Source organism: Pteropus medius, unplaced genomic scaffold (assembly GCF_902729225.1).
Source record: "Pteropus medius unplaced genomic scaffold, Ma_sr-lr_union100, whole genome shotgun sequence".
Taxonomy (NCBI): domain Eukaryota; kingdom Metazoa; phylum Chordata; class Mammalia; order Chiroptera; family Pteropodidae; genus Pteropus; species Pteropus medius.
In genome coordinates, this window is record NW_024340849.1 from 29215863 (window position 1) to 29230196 (window position 14334).

Here is a 14334-nt window from a genome sequence, read left to right on the forward strand (position 1 = left end):
ATCATGTAACAGACTCTGATCCAAAACATGTACTGTACCCTGTAAGACATAATCTCATTGTTTTGGGATGTTGTCTCCCAACTGGTACCACAACTGAGTCTTCATTAAGCCATTCCAACTTTCAATTAGGTCAACTGCTCCTGGGCGATGGAGCATGTGGTAAGACCAGTTGATTCCACAGGCATAAGCCAATTGCTGTATTTCCTTTGCTGTGAAATGAGCTTCTTGATGAGAAGCAATGCTGTATAGAATACCAGGATAATAGAGAAAGCACTCATATGCACAAAGATGGTAGGCCTGGCTGAAGTATCATGAAGGCAAATCCACATTCAGAATAGATGTATATTCCAGTGAGGATGAATCTCTGCCTCCTCTATGAAAAGGTCCAATGTAATCAACCAGCCCCCAGAACCACGAGATAAATTTCTGTTATTTTAAGCCACCAGGTTTGTGGTAATTTGTTACGGCAGCCCTAGAAACTAATACAGCAACAAATCAGGTATTACCAAATGTTTAGTTCCAGTTTGTGGAGGAGAACCAACTCATAAATCAGTACCTGCAACCCCATCTCTTAGGAGAGAGATGAGTAGCAAGACTCCATGTCGACAGCGTGCTAAACACCCAAGGTTATATAGCAGACTCTGAAACTCTACCATAGATCTCCCTCTCAATAGGCTTTACTGTCTTCCCAGACATGGATTTTCAGTACTACATGAAATTTATTATTTCAATCTCTTCACCTTAAAATGTCATCAAGTCATTATGCTTTTATTTCAATCTATCTACCTGCGCAGCTCTGTGGGTATTCCTCCTTGTGGATTATCTGCCTTCTCTGGTAACTATGCCTTTAAATCTGGCTTAAGTCTTTTGCTAAATTTCATATTTAACATTATGGCTTCATACTTCACTTCCTTCAGTCCTTACCCTGAGCTCCCATTACCTACAACAATCAAACTTCATATCCTTTTGTTTCCGTTCCACTCCCATAATCCCATTGCTAGTGAGAAACTGACCCTTTAATCAACTTGATCCTCTTCTTTTTTATGTATTTATAAAGCGTGAATTAAGTAGAGATCAATGTGCCAGTCACCATAAAGGGAACAAAGGACACAAAGAGCACAGAGTGAATGGGATACAGACCTTGCCTGACATGCACATGAGTCAAACATAAATGTCTTGGAAGATCTCAGATTTCTCCTGGGGGAATGGGTGGATGGTAGTACTAGTCCAGGAAATAAGGAGGAAAAAGAGATGAGTGTAGGGAAAGTGAGGAATAACTCATAATTAGTTTAACATACCTGTGAAACAAACAGAGATGTTTGGTAAGCAGTTGGCCCTATGGTGAGGAGGCTCAAAAAAGATCAAACTCAAGATATAAATTGGAACTCATTAGTTAGAGATGGTAGTTGAAGCCTTATAGATGAAGATAGAGGAGCTAGCCCACAGATAGTCTATAGCATGAAAAGTAAAAGCACCAAAGACAGAAAAACGGAGAACACTAATAATGCGCAGGGTTGCAGACCGGAGGAACCACCATAAGGAATGTTCAGAAGAAGAACCTGAAGCTAGTATAGTAATAAAAATGAAGGACAGAGAGTTCAAAGTGGAAGTACTATAATTAATGAGAAATGCTGAGAAGATGAGGACTAAAATAAGTGAATTGAATTTAGTAATAGGGAAGACAAGTGAAGGGGTGAGGGTAGAAGCCTCAATATAGAAGGCTTAAAGGGGAATGAAAGGTACAATTAGTTTATTCTCTATAAGTGATGTTATAATACACATAATTTAAAGGTCAAACGGACCTAGAATGGAAAAGGGCAGTCCCTCCCCTCATCCCACCACCAAGTACTGCTCCCTAAGACTCATCTACATCCCTAAAAGTGTAGGGAGCTAAAGGGTTAAGTGAAGCTCCCAAAATTCAAAGGAGTGCATGGATTATCTCGGGAGGCCTGCTTGCATATAAAAGGGAAAAAGCTGGTTCTGAAGAATTCCAGGAGGAAGAAGATTAAGATTAGAAACAGGAAGTACGAAGGGAGCTTCGATTGTACCTTGATCTTCAAGATGTTACTTTAACTATGTTATCTTGGGATACACAAAGGAACAGAATATGTATAAAAAGGAGCCTAAGAAATAAACTCGGAGAGACAGTTGTGAGATCTGTTCTCCCTCCTGCACCCTGTCTGTTTTCTCTTTATTCTCAGTCCCCGCTCCCCCATTCAGGGACCTGGTTTGACTTGGTCGGCTGGTTTCCGACATAAAAGCTTATAACCAGGTGAAGAAATATAGTGATGAAGAATAGAAGGTCAAGGAGTGAATGACTTTGTAATGTCATTATAGAATGATTGCCCTCCTCCTCCTCTTTCACTGTGTTGATAAGTGGTTTATGAAATTCATAGGGAATTTAATATTCTTACATAGGAAAAGCATTCAGATATAGAGCACGTTTGATTTGTTTTCACATAATCTCACAAAATGTCTAATTATGTACAGGGTATTGATTGTAGCATCTCATTCAGCCTCAGTCTATCAGACTCAGTCTATAAAAAATCCCCTCGAATGTCCACATAAGCCACTATCAAGCCTACTCAATGTTTTTTTATACTTCTTTGAATGACACACTATCTACCCAATCCATTATAAGTCTACTATCCAAACAAGCACCAGCCTCCCATGTTTTTCCTGAATCTGCCTCTATCCTCGCTCCCTCTGCACTGGTTCAGATCTCCATCAGTTGCAGCTCGGGTTCTTGCAATAGCTTCAGAGTTGGTCACCCTGCCTTGAATTTTGTCTCCCATCAAATCCATCTTTCTTGTTGCCAGAAGAGAATTACATATGAATTGCAGATATGCTTGTGTCACTTACTCAAGATTCTGCTTAAAATTTTAGTCCATACATAGCCTTTTACAACCGGCCTGTCAAATCTTTTAAAACTAGATTCTTGCTTACTTCTTCATCCTCATCCTCAGCCATTCATAGCCTGCTGTCTCTCAATCCAGTAAATCTAAACATTCCACACTGGTCCTTCAGCCAGAAATGTATCAACACAGTTTTCCCCATCACCTCCAATCCCAGTCTATCCATCCCTAACCCTAATACTTTTCTTTCTTTGGGCTTTTATAGCATCTGTAGACAGCTCCATTGGAACATGCCACTTTGATTGGAATAGTCAATTTATACACCTTTCTCCTTAACTAATCTATCAGTTCCTAAAGAGCAAGAATCTGTATCTTACATTTGAATTCCCAGTGTTTACCATGCATCTGGTATATAGCAGATGCTATCTCTACTGGGACCTTCTTTCTAATCTATCCTCAAACATTAATAAAAAGCAAACAAACAAAAACCTGTCCTTCATCTCACTGTGAAACTTTATAAACAATCTTTTAATTTGCTCTTTTTTTTTTTTTTTTAAGTTTAGCTTCTTGGATCTGGCTATTTGGTGGAATCAGAACCCATGAATTCACCCCTGACTTCTTGCCAAATCCTACAGCTTTTCACAATTCCCTATTCTCCTTGCCGTTTTTGACTGGTGTTCATTTTCTCCTTAAACCACCTTCTAAGATTTACAACCGTTGTCAACATTACCCTAGAAGAATTGTTTCAGATTCTTCATTGCCTGGAGTCATTTAACCCACCCACCATCAACATAAACACATTTCCTTCTGCAATTTGTGTTAGCAATTGCCTCAGCAACAAATGTTATTTAATGAAAGCCCCGTTAAAGCAAGAATCTCTTCAAATTTAATGTAATTGTAGGTTAATTAAGATGCAAATTTCTCCCTTAACTCCCTAGTTCTGATTTAGACGGACTAAACCAGCCTTTTCTCTCATCACTTCAGACTCCAGTACTACATACTTTTTTTTTTTGATCATACCAAGAGTTTTTTCTTGTTATTGTTATATATTAATTAGCAAGTGGTTTTGAAAGCATCTTTGTCCTCTCCCAGTCTAATTCCTCACTTCCTTTACAAGTATATTTCCAAAAGTCCCTGGGTAAAGTGGGTGGAGGAGGAAGCCAATATGCGGGACTGTGGCTTTGTAGCTGATTTAGCTCAAATTTATTTTTAAATTTACTTAAGATTCTATATATATATATCCCAAAATATGCGTGAGCAGGTTCTCACCTTTTTAAAGGGCCATTAGGTTCCCCTGTGAAAACATGGATGGGGGGTCTCAAACCTCCTTAAAACTTAAATACTTGGAGCGTAGCAACCTCAGTAGCGGGCGGGCGGGGGGTACTATAGGAAAGTTGTGCTGACCGGTTGCAAGCACAGGCGTCTCCCCTCTCTATGACCATGGGCAAGTCACGTAACCCTAAGTTTTATTCCTTGTAAAATCGGAATAACCTTGCTGGGTGACTGAAAGAATAAGATTAATGTAAGTAAAAGTACTCAGAGAAATAGCAACGCTGGTTTATTTGAACCGGTATGCGGAGCAGCTGGATGCCCACCCATAGGTTATCTATCCCCTTCCCCTAGCTCAGGCGTGGCCTTTCAGAAAGCCCGAGGCGGCGGTGGCTCGTCTCCACGGCAACCGCTCCGTTATCCTGGCCCCGCCCACAACCCACCTCGAGGACCGGAAGCAGCTCCCCGCCTGGCGCTTATCCTGCTTCTCCCCGATACCGCGGGTTGTCCTTCCCCGCCCGGAGGTGAGAGCCGAGGCCTCTTCTCCGCCGCTACACCGCGGAGAGAAGCGTCCGTCACGCGGGGGGCGCGGCGCCGCTTGGTGGCAGCTCTTCCCTTCTTCCGCGCATCCCTTCTTTGTACCCCTCTCCACACCTCCTACACCTCCCTCCTACGTCCCGCGGCTCTTCGCTGCGGTCCCTACCTGGTCCCTGCATCTCTCTGCCTCTCACCGCACGTCCGCACAGCGCCTCCCTTGTCCTCTCCCGCGGCGCATGGCCCCTCAGCTGAACCCCCTCCCATCCCCCAGCCCGCGCGCGCCTACCCGCTCGGCGCGCACCCTCGGTGACGCCCGCGCGCCTCGCGGTCCCTGCCGGGGAGGGAGCGCCGCGGTAGTGGGGCCAGGCGTGGGGAGGCACGGTCCCGGGGCCTTAGGCCGCCCGTCCTCCCGGAGGCGGTACACCAGAGGGAGGGTTTCGAAGTGAGAGTCAGTCTTCTCCGCAAAGACCCTGGACTTGGGGCGCTGGGCGAAGCCTCCCCTCCAGAAACCCGGTTCGTTACAGGCCCTCGTGCGTGTTTGGGCGGGTGTGGGTTTCATCGTCTCTTGTGTAAAGCCGAGCGCGACTGTGGAGTTAGCATGGGTTCGACGGCCACTACCTCCTGCGACTTCCAGAGGCTGCTTTAGTTTAGGGGCCCTCAAAGCAACGCCCACAGACAGCTCCAGACTCTTGACCTCAACCCTTCCTGCCGCCACTGTCTTGACCGCAGACCCTGTTCCTGCCCAAGGTCATCTGGGTCTGCTGCTTCTCTGAGCACGGTCTTCTGCCTCCGGCCTCTGGAACACACAGAACCATGAATAAATGTGGATGGCCTGGGTTCACACCCCAGCCCGTAGTCACATTACCTGAGCTTGCGGTGGTGGGTTTCTCATCTACAACATGGGAATGAAATAATTGTAGTGCTTTTGCGAGGATTTAAATGGGTTTATATTTATTGAGGCACTCAGAACAGTGCTTGTCACATGTTAAATCATCTGTGTCAGCTGTTGTTTGCAGGGTATCACGTTACTATATAAAGTATTTGGTAACGTTTTTGTCTCTTGCTAGAGTCTAAGCCTAATCAAGCCACAGGCTTTGCTTAGGTCTCCACTGTATCTTCGATGCCTAGAACACTGCTTGATGAGGTGGGAAAAAAATGGCAGGTTACATAAAGGAAAAATAGGGACACGTATAAAGGTTTCTATTTAGTCATCAGATACTCAGGTAACTGCTGACCAATTAAAATGGTACTAAGTAAAATGGTACTCAGTAAAGTTATACTAAGTCTTCTCACCCCCTTCCTGCTAACAAGCTAATGATACTTGGAGAGATTGCTGCTCTCTTACATCATGTTGCTGGTAGCATTGTGAATTGATAATCTTTTCTGTAGTTTACTTGATAACATAGCAAGACAGAATTTGCCATTCTCCTTTGACCTCCATAAGGTAAGGCCTTGGGACATGCTTGAAGAAAATAATCTGAAAGGAAAAAAATAGTATATTCATTAAGTTGTGCCACCCAGTATTATTTATAATAGTAAAAATTAGAGATTACCAAATAGTCTACAATAGAGATATTATTAAGTAAATAATATAGATGTTACAAACAGGAAGTAGAAGTAAATATGAAAAAATGGAAATACAGTAAAATGGAGGAATTTGTGATTACTTTTTTAATGGTTCCTTTAATGTCAAAATGATATTGTTTTTAAAATTAGTAAACATTGAAAAAAAATCCGCACAATTGTACTTCTCTCATGAGACTATTTCCTAGAACTCTTAGCAGCAGGCTAGAAAAAATTAATTGGCTTCTTTATTTCTATGTTCCAGGAGCTCCTATGCAATCCTGGCGGATCTCTCATTGTGCTCTTTAGCCTTGTGGGCATGATTTTCAGAATTACTCATACATATAAATTAATCTTGGCTCTTTGATTCTCTTAAAGAAGGAAGTATTCTTTGAAAGCCTGGTTTATGTTAAGATTAACATAAAGTTAACATAAACTGCTCTTAAGATTAAGAGCAGTACTTTCTGTACAGCCTTGTTTCCAATCTTAGTTTTATTGTTCTAAGAAGCATTTGTCTTTGTCTTGTTCCACTTGTTTCTTTAATCATATTTAAGGAGTATCCACAAGGATTACTTTACCTCCTTGAAAATTAAAGTCTAGCAGTCCTAAGCTATTCTCAATCCATATGTCTGCAAAATTGAGAGATTCATCAACACTCCTTCCACAAACTTCAGAAGAGCCTGACAGCATTCTGGTAGTGAAGATGGAAGAAGAGGAGGCCGGTAATCTGGACTCCAGCCTTCACTGGAGAAGCTGCTACAGCCCAGAGACCTTCCGCCAGCGCTTCAGGCAGTTTGGCTACCAGGAGTCACCTGGGCCCCGGGAGGCTCTGAACCAGCTCCGGAAGCTTTGCTGTCAGTGGCTGAGGCCAGAGGTATACACCAAGAAGCAGATCCTGGAGCTGCTGGTGCTGGAGCAGTTCCTGGCCATCCTGCCAGAAGAGCTGCAGGCCTGGCTACAAGAACACCCGCCAGAGGACGGAGAGGAAGCTGTGACTATGCTGGAGGAGCTAGAGAAAGAGCTTGATGGACCTACTGAACAGGTAAGAAGGTGTCCGAGGGGATGAAAGACCAGGCTGAGTCAGGACCTCTGGAGCATCACTGAAGGTAGAGCTCTCAGATTGTACTCTCACTCGCCACAACTGGATGTATAGCGGGGTGAATGTGCTCCTAAGCTGTGCTAGAAAATAGAATGTTGCTCTTCTATTTTCTTCCCTTTTTCTGTGCCCCAGGATATTTTCTGCATAGCTTCTTCTCTTTTACTTTATCCTGAAGTCCCAACCTGATTCCCTTTTTCAGCCTCCAATATCCTGTTTCCAGGTCTTTGGACAAAATGAGGACATGCCTACAGAGAAGCTAGCACCTTGGGAAATCATTCAGGAGTCATCAAGTACCCAGCTCAAGCCTGAGAAGAAGCAGCTGCAGTGTTCGTCACGAGAGGTTCACTCCTCCAGACAAAATGGTGAGGGGCAGGATTTAGTTCATGGTCTGGGGCAAAGGTGGCCTCTCAGCCCACTGCATACATCTCAGCTGCCTTCTGCAAGAGGTCTCAAATCTCCTTGCCCCCTCTTCACTGAAAACTTCCACCATTATGTCATGCTAATGAACATTCTCAGTATTTTGTTATTGTTTCTTTCTCATACAGTCTTATAAAATCTGCATATTTTAAAAATTTTTGACAAGATCTCTATCAGGATTTTCAAACCTTTTTAAAACAGCATGACCCTTTTCTCAAATGAAATTTTATGTGGAGTTTCAATTTAGAAAACAGATGAAAACATAGTTACTCTGAAGTAGTCTAAGCCCACAAGGGCTCCAACTTGGCTTTGTTCCCACCTCTTATCTTCAGGATCCCCTGAGGCCCTTCTGAGGGACCCTGAGGTCACAGTCTAAAGACCACTGGTCTACATCATCATTTTTGTGTAACTTCCTGTTCAATACTAGTGGGATCTAGTATCAGAATCACCCTATTGCTGCTAAGATGACTTTGCTCTCTTGCAATACTTTGAATATGTTTCTCTACTCCCTCGCATTCTAAACTGACCTGTGTTGCTCTTTGCGTCACTTTTTACAAAAGCGTTCCAAAATGGCTGGCATAGCAATCTGTTCTTCTATTGTACATACTACTACTACTACTACTACTAACAATAATAATAAGTGCTATGAGAACAAAGCAGAACAAGGGGAATACATGAAGTGGAGACACGGTCTTATTAAATAGGGTGGTGGAGAAGGCCTCTTTAATGAAGTGACATTTGAGCAGAGACCCTCCATCTAGGTAATCATCCTGGATAAAACGAGATCCCGATATGAAAAGGAAAACCTTAGTTGGGAGAATCTCCTCCTCTCCCCCACCACTGGTTCTATATTTTAGGGATGGCTGATCAGCTAAGCAGGTTAATTTCTTCTAGGGGATTTTGATAAGAAATAATAATTTCTCTTTTAGGCCCTTTCTTTTCTTCCAGACTTTTCTCAGCCTCTGATATCTTTGTACCCTACTCAGCATTCTACCTTTTGCATAGAGTTTTTCATCTTTCTAGTTGGCTGCCTCCTCAGACTATAAACATTTCTCTTTTGTCTTATGATCTTCTCAGTGTTTTCTGCCTTATTCTCTTCATCCTCCACATTGTGATGCTGTCTTACAAACATACTAGCTAATAAATTATCCATATATATTTCATTTGGATTATTTTCCTTTCTTTCTTTCTGAACAGAGAACTGGTGACATTTGCTTTTCTATGTATTATTTCAGATAAAGACACCAGAACTATAAATATGAAATCAGCTTCCAGACAAAAGACTTCTTCAGGCACAGAACTTCATTACAATGTTTCTAACATTGTTCATATGAATGCTTCCCAGGGTTTTACATCTAGAGGAACCTGTGAACAAGGTAGCAGGTTTGAAAGAAGACATAGAAATCCTTCTCGAAAAAAACAACACAAATGTGATGAATGTGGCAAAACCTTTAGTCAGAGCTCAGCCCTTATCCTACATCAGCGAATCCACAGTGGAGAGAAACCTTATGCCTGTGACGTGTGTGCGAAGGCTTTCAGCCGAAGTGCAGTTCTGATTCAGCATCGAAGGATCCACACTGGGGAAAAACCTTACAAATGTCATGAGTGTGGGAAAGCCTTTAGTCAGAGCTCAAATCTTTTCAGACATAGAAAAAGTCACACTAGAGGAAAAAATCCCATTGGTATTGTGAGGGAATCAAAGCATTTACTCAGAACTTTTCCTACAGAGGAAGAAAACACAAAGCACAAACACCTTCTTAGTATAGATCAGTGGTTTTGATGGGCACCAGTTTCCTTTCAGATGTCATAAAAGCCACAGGAGAGAATATGGACTGTCTTATGTAAGCATTGTTTGCTTTTCTGCTTATCAATACATTGTCAATGTTTGAGATTCTAAAGCTCAATTCAGATTTCCATCCTTAGGTAGCTCTTGAAAAGACATTCTCAGACTTGTTCTACTATTTCCAGTGTGAACACAAATAATGAATAGTCCAGTTGACCCTTGAACAACACAGGTTTGAACTGCACAGGTCCACTTATATGTGGATATTTTTCAATATAGAGTAGGCCCTCAGTATACCTGGGTTTTCCATCTGCAGATTTAACCAGCTGCAGATTGATTTTGCGGATGTGGAAGATCACCTATATGCGTTGTTCTGTGCCATTGTATATAAGGGACTTGACCATCTGTGGATACGGGTTATCTGCAGGAGCTGGGGGTGTTCCTGGAACCAATCCCCTTCAGATACTGAGGGATGACTGTATATTCCTTTTTAGACAAGTACATTTTCCCTGTTGAGAAGAAGTATGTGAGTTAGTATAAAAATGGACATTCTCTTCCATTATATACCTTGAGCGTTAGAGTTGTCAGACCAAAGAAGATTAATCACTTAAAAAAAATTCCCCATTTGGTTTTCTGTTACCAGATTCAAAATATGAGAATAGGATTGAAGAGGCCCAAAAGAATATGTACCTTAAGACCTAGACTGAAATGTCAAGAGTCATTGTTAGGAGGCAGGTGAGTAAAGGAACTTAATCTCTTATGAAAACTCACACGAGCCTACACATTACTCCTGTGTAGGAAAAATATAACCTCCCTTACAATGTAATTTGGAAATAACTCAGTGAAAACATTAAGATTACATGTCTTCAATGAGTGGCCTAAGCATGAGGAATGCTCTAATAATAAACAGGGCTGTCTATGAGTGCTTATATAAGGTTGATGACCATCTTAATAAAAAGGAAAAAAGGAGATGAAGAAAAGACTGTCCAAACAAGACTGATGAAACACAAATGTTGGCAAGTACAGCACGTAACAGAGAAGTGTACCGTAGCTTACATGGAAAGGGAAACCCTTAACAGCTGATGACTATCCTTCAGGGTTCTTCCTGGCCCCTTTTCTGGCATAACTCAGCTACGAACATGTTTCAGGCATCACAAGACAGCCTTTTATGAGCCTAATGCATTCTTAATAAGATGAGTTTTTTGACAAAGCTGTCAAGAAGTAAGATCCTGGGTTTTGATGCTCTTTTACTAAAGAGGAAATCGCTAAAGTCAATTTAGAGTCCACCGAAGTTTTTTCCGTATTTAATTCAGTCAGATACCCTGTTTAAATATAAAATGACTGATTCGTATGTCATTAAAATTCTGACAATGTACAACATAATGTTCCCTTTTCCAGGGATTCTTGGTAAGACTGTATATATTATAAGAATACATGTGTTATTGTGTTTCCCATGGTGCCACAGTTACCCAACATGGAGACAAACACAGAAGTGAAAGTCCTTGGAAGGAGAAAAGAAGGAGCTTATTGTGAACTTTCTCTGGGTTCCTCATGAAGTGTAAACATTTCATTATCAGAAAATCTAACCATATCTAGTGTTTAGAGTAACTCCAGAAAAAATGGAGGATTGCTGTGCTCTGCTTAGTACATTGATAAATGTAAGATTAGTAGGGAAAGTAAATGTAAATTTTAGCTATAGAATTTTCTGATAGTGATTATATGTTATAGTTCTAGGAAATATGAAAATATATTGGGTTTTGTATATTTTCTGTTACTAAAATTGTAGGAGTCCTTATTTAGGGTTCATTCTCTGTAACTAAAGTGAGGAATAAGCCATCTATTAAAGCAGCAGATGCCTCAGAGATATGTGTATTGTGAATTACTGCTTAGTCTTGGAAAGACAGTTTCTTAGGTACTGTGTGAATACAATGACAGAATCTAAATCAAGTATTCTGATGGAATTGTCTGTCTTCACTTGGTGCTGCCATAAACTTTGCAAGATTGCATTCTCTACATTGTGAATAATCTGAATTTCTCCTCCAGAAAGTGATATGAATCATATTATCTAAATACATGATGAACATTTAAAGGGTGTTGCTGTGTACTTTGAGTTATCTTGCACTTAACATAGGTCTTCTAATGTAGAAGATGCTAGTTTATCTAAACAGAATTACTATGACTTGAGCTGACCTTGATAAAAAGTAGCATATTAGTACCACTATTAGATTGCTTAATTTCCACAGATAATAAATTCTCCAAAATGAAATTGGTATTTTTTAAATGAATTTCACTTCATCTGGGCCTTCAATATTATATCTATAATCTAATGTTCCTTCTTTGCCTCGCTCCCATTCTCTTTGAAACATGTACGTCACCGTCCTGTATCAAGGATGCTTATGGGTGCAAAATCCACCTTTTACGGCTTAAGTAAATAAGACTTTGCAACAAGAAATCTGGAGGCTGAGTTGCCGCTGACTCTCAATCAGCAACTGAACAGTGACTGGTCTGGCTGGTGAATCTGCCCTTCTTTTGGCCTTTCCCTCATGCTTATTTTCTCAGATATGCAAGACAGCTGCACCCATCTCCAGGGATGACATGTGTGGTCAAGTCAGGAAGAAAGGAAAGAATGGCACAGGTATAAGCTGTCTTCTTTATTAGGAAAAGTGAAAGCTTTCCAAGAAACATCAGCAAAATTCTGCTTATGTTTCCTTGTTGCGTATCTGGTAAAGCAAGCATTTCCCACTTCTAGAGGAAAAGCATCAGGGTAGAAGGAGATTGGGAACAACATTGGATCAGGCAACAGTGTTTGCCATGCTCCTTGGCCACCTAACTCATCACGGGCAGATGATTATGATTTTGCCTCCTGTATTACAGAAAAAGAGATTACAACTCTATCTACCTCCTAACAGCAAACTGTCCAACTTATCCACACCTCACCTGTAATTTCTTCTCCATCCTTTCAGAATGAAAGAGGAATTTCTCCTCTCTGGTATAGCCTTCAGGCAATGCTATGGCAGTAGCACAGCAATGACAGAGGTCATAGGGAAGAACCTTAAACTCTTAGGGAGGGGAACCCTTTGCTCTGATCAAAGAACCTTTGGTCCCAAGAGCATGGTGCCAATCCCCATTGCTTTTATTCTCTCTGTGTCCTCTCACTACTTGGACCATCTACAGGATAGTTGAGAGAAGTAAACAGCAGAGCAAGGAAACTAAAACCCCAGCTTTCTAGCTGGTAGACTAGTAAGGGAGTCCTCAGGGGCCCAGAAAGTGTTGGGTTTATTGCAAAGAGGAGGGTAATCAAGTGTGATCCCTAAAAGTAGTATATGAACTCTGCTTATCTCTAAATTGTGCATGCATGGATCTGACTCTGAACAGCAGACAACAGGCATTAGAAGTGAGCTGGAGTAGACTACCAACCAAGATCCAGAGTGGCCTGTAATTGGGCAGCATATGCAAAGGACATATTCAAATTGTACTGGAAGTGTTTGAAAACCAAACTGACATTGGAACTGTAGTCTTCCCAATGCAGATCAGAACTTGTGGCCTAACCCTAACTGGGACAGTTGCCTGATAAAACAAAAAAATCAACCTTCTTTTTAGGGTTTAGATGATACCTAGAATCTAATAACATTCAAAATGTGTAGGATACAATGCAAAATTACTAGGCATAGGAAGAACCTGGAGTATCTCAATTTGCAAGGGAAAAGAAAATCAAACTATACTAATACCTAGATGATAAAGATGTTAGGATTATCAGAAAACAACTGGTATTATAACCATGCTTATGAAATAAGAGTGAATAAGTGGAAAGATAGAAAACCTCAGATAAGAAATAGGAGACATAAACAAGAACTAAATAAAAATTTTAGAGCAGAAAATTACAACACTCAAAATATGCACTGTTTGTATTCGATGGAAGAATGCAGATGACAAAAGAAATAGATAGATAGAAATTATCCTATTTAAACTGCAGAGAATAAATATTGAAAAGCAGAAAAGAACAGACTGTACAAGAAAACTATAACCCAAAATCTTTAATGAACATAGGCATAAAAATCCTCAACAGAATATTATCAAATTGAATCCAGCAATGCATAAAAAGAGTAAAACACCTGCACCAAGTGGGGTTTACCCAGGGCTATAAGGATGGCTCAGTATTCAAAATCAAAGTAACCTACCAGACTAGTAGTTTCAAAAGGAAAAACCACATAGTCATATTAATTGATGCAGTAAAGTATTTGACAAAATTCTAAAGATAATACAAAGTGCTGGTGAATATGTGGAGCATCTGGAACACTTGTATATGGCTGATGGAATGTAAAATGGTATAGCTACTCTGAAAAACAGTCTGGCAGTTTCCCATAAAAATAAGTATTTACTTACCATATATATTGCTCGACTCTAGCTGCTATTACTAAATATTATATACTGAATGGCTTGAAAAAAATAGGAATTTGTTTTTACAGTTCTGGAGGTTAGGAAGTTCAAGATCATGATACCTGCTGATTTAGTTCTCAGATTAGGGCTCTCTTCCTGGTTTGCAGATGGCCACCTTGCTGGGTCCTCACATAGTGCAGAAAGATAGAAGCAAGCTTTTCTCTCTCTGTCTCTTCTTATAAGGACACTAATCCCATCATAAGGGCCCTACCTTCATGACCTTATCTAAACCTAACTACCTCCTAAAGGGCCCATCTTCCAACACCATCACATTAGGGGTTAGGGCTTCAATATGAAAATCTGGGGGCGAGGAGAGGGTAGCACATTCAGTCCATAACACTATATGATCCAGCAATCCCAGTTCTAGATATTTA

General features: G+C 41.0%; 1 protein-coding gene across 5 annotated transcripts; it reads left to right on the forward strand.

Annotated features, from left to right (window-relative positions):
* The first annotated feature begins 4543 nt into the window (after positions 1 to 4543).
* On the forward strand, positions 4544 to 11789 carry LOC120586754 (zinc finger protein 396-like). Of its 5 annotated transcripts, XM_039843332.1 has the most exons (5): positions 4557 to 4648; positions 5391 to 5540; positions 6779 to 7266; positions 7523 to 7685; positions 8976 to 11789. In XM_039843332.1, the coding sequence occupies exons 3-5, from the start codon at positions 6850 to 6852 to the stop codon at positions 9518 to 9520; spliced, it is 1125 nt and encodes a 374-aa protein (XP_039699266.1). In that variant the 5' UTR covers positions 4557 to 4648; positions 5391 to 5540; positions 6779 to 6849; the 3' UTR covers positions 9521 to 11789. The 5 variants fall into 5 exon arrangements, with proteins under 5 accessions (XP_039699251.1, XP_039699287.1, XP_039699266.1 ...); XM_039843317.1 differs by lacking the exon at positions 5391 to 5540 and having other exon boundaries at positions 4544 to 4648; XM_039843353.1 differs by lacking the exon at positions 5391 to 5540 and having other exon boundaries at positions 4545 to 4648; positions 7544 to 7685.
* The last annotated feature ends 2545 nt before the right edge of the window (positions 11790 to 14334 follow it).

Bases quoted from the DNA above. Each gene is read 5' to 3' on its own strand.
- LOC120586754 (XM_039843317.1), top strand. From the start codon at position 6,850: ATGTCTGCAAAATTGAGAGATTCATCAACACTCCTTCCACAAACTTCA. The intron at 7,267-7,522 runs GTAAGAAGGTGT...TCCCTTTTTCAG, and splicing joins TTGATGGACCTACTGAACAG to CCTCCAATATCCTGTTTCCA. The intron at 7,686-8,975 runs GTGAGGGGCAGG...GTATTATTTCAG, and splicing joins TCACTCCTCCAGACAAAATG to ATAAAGACACCAGAACTATA.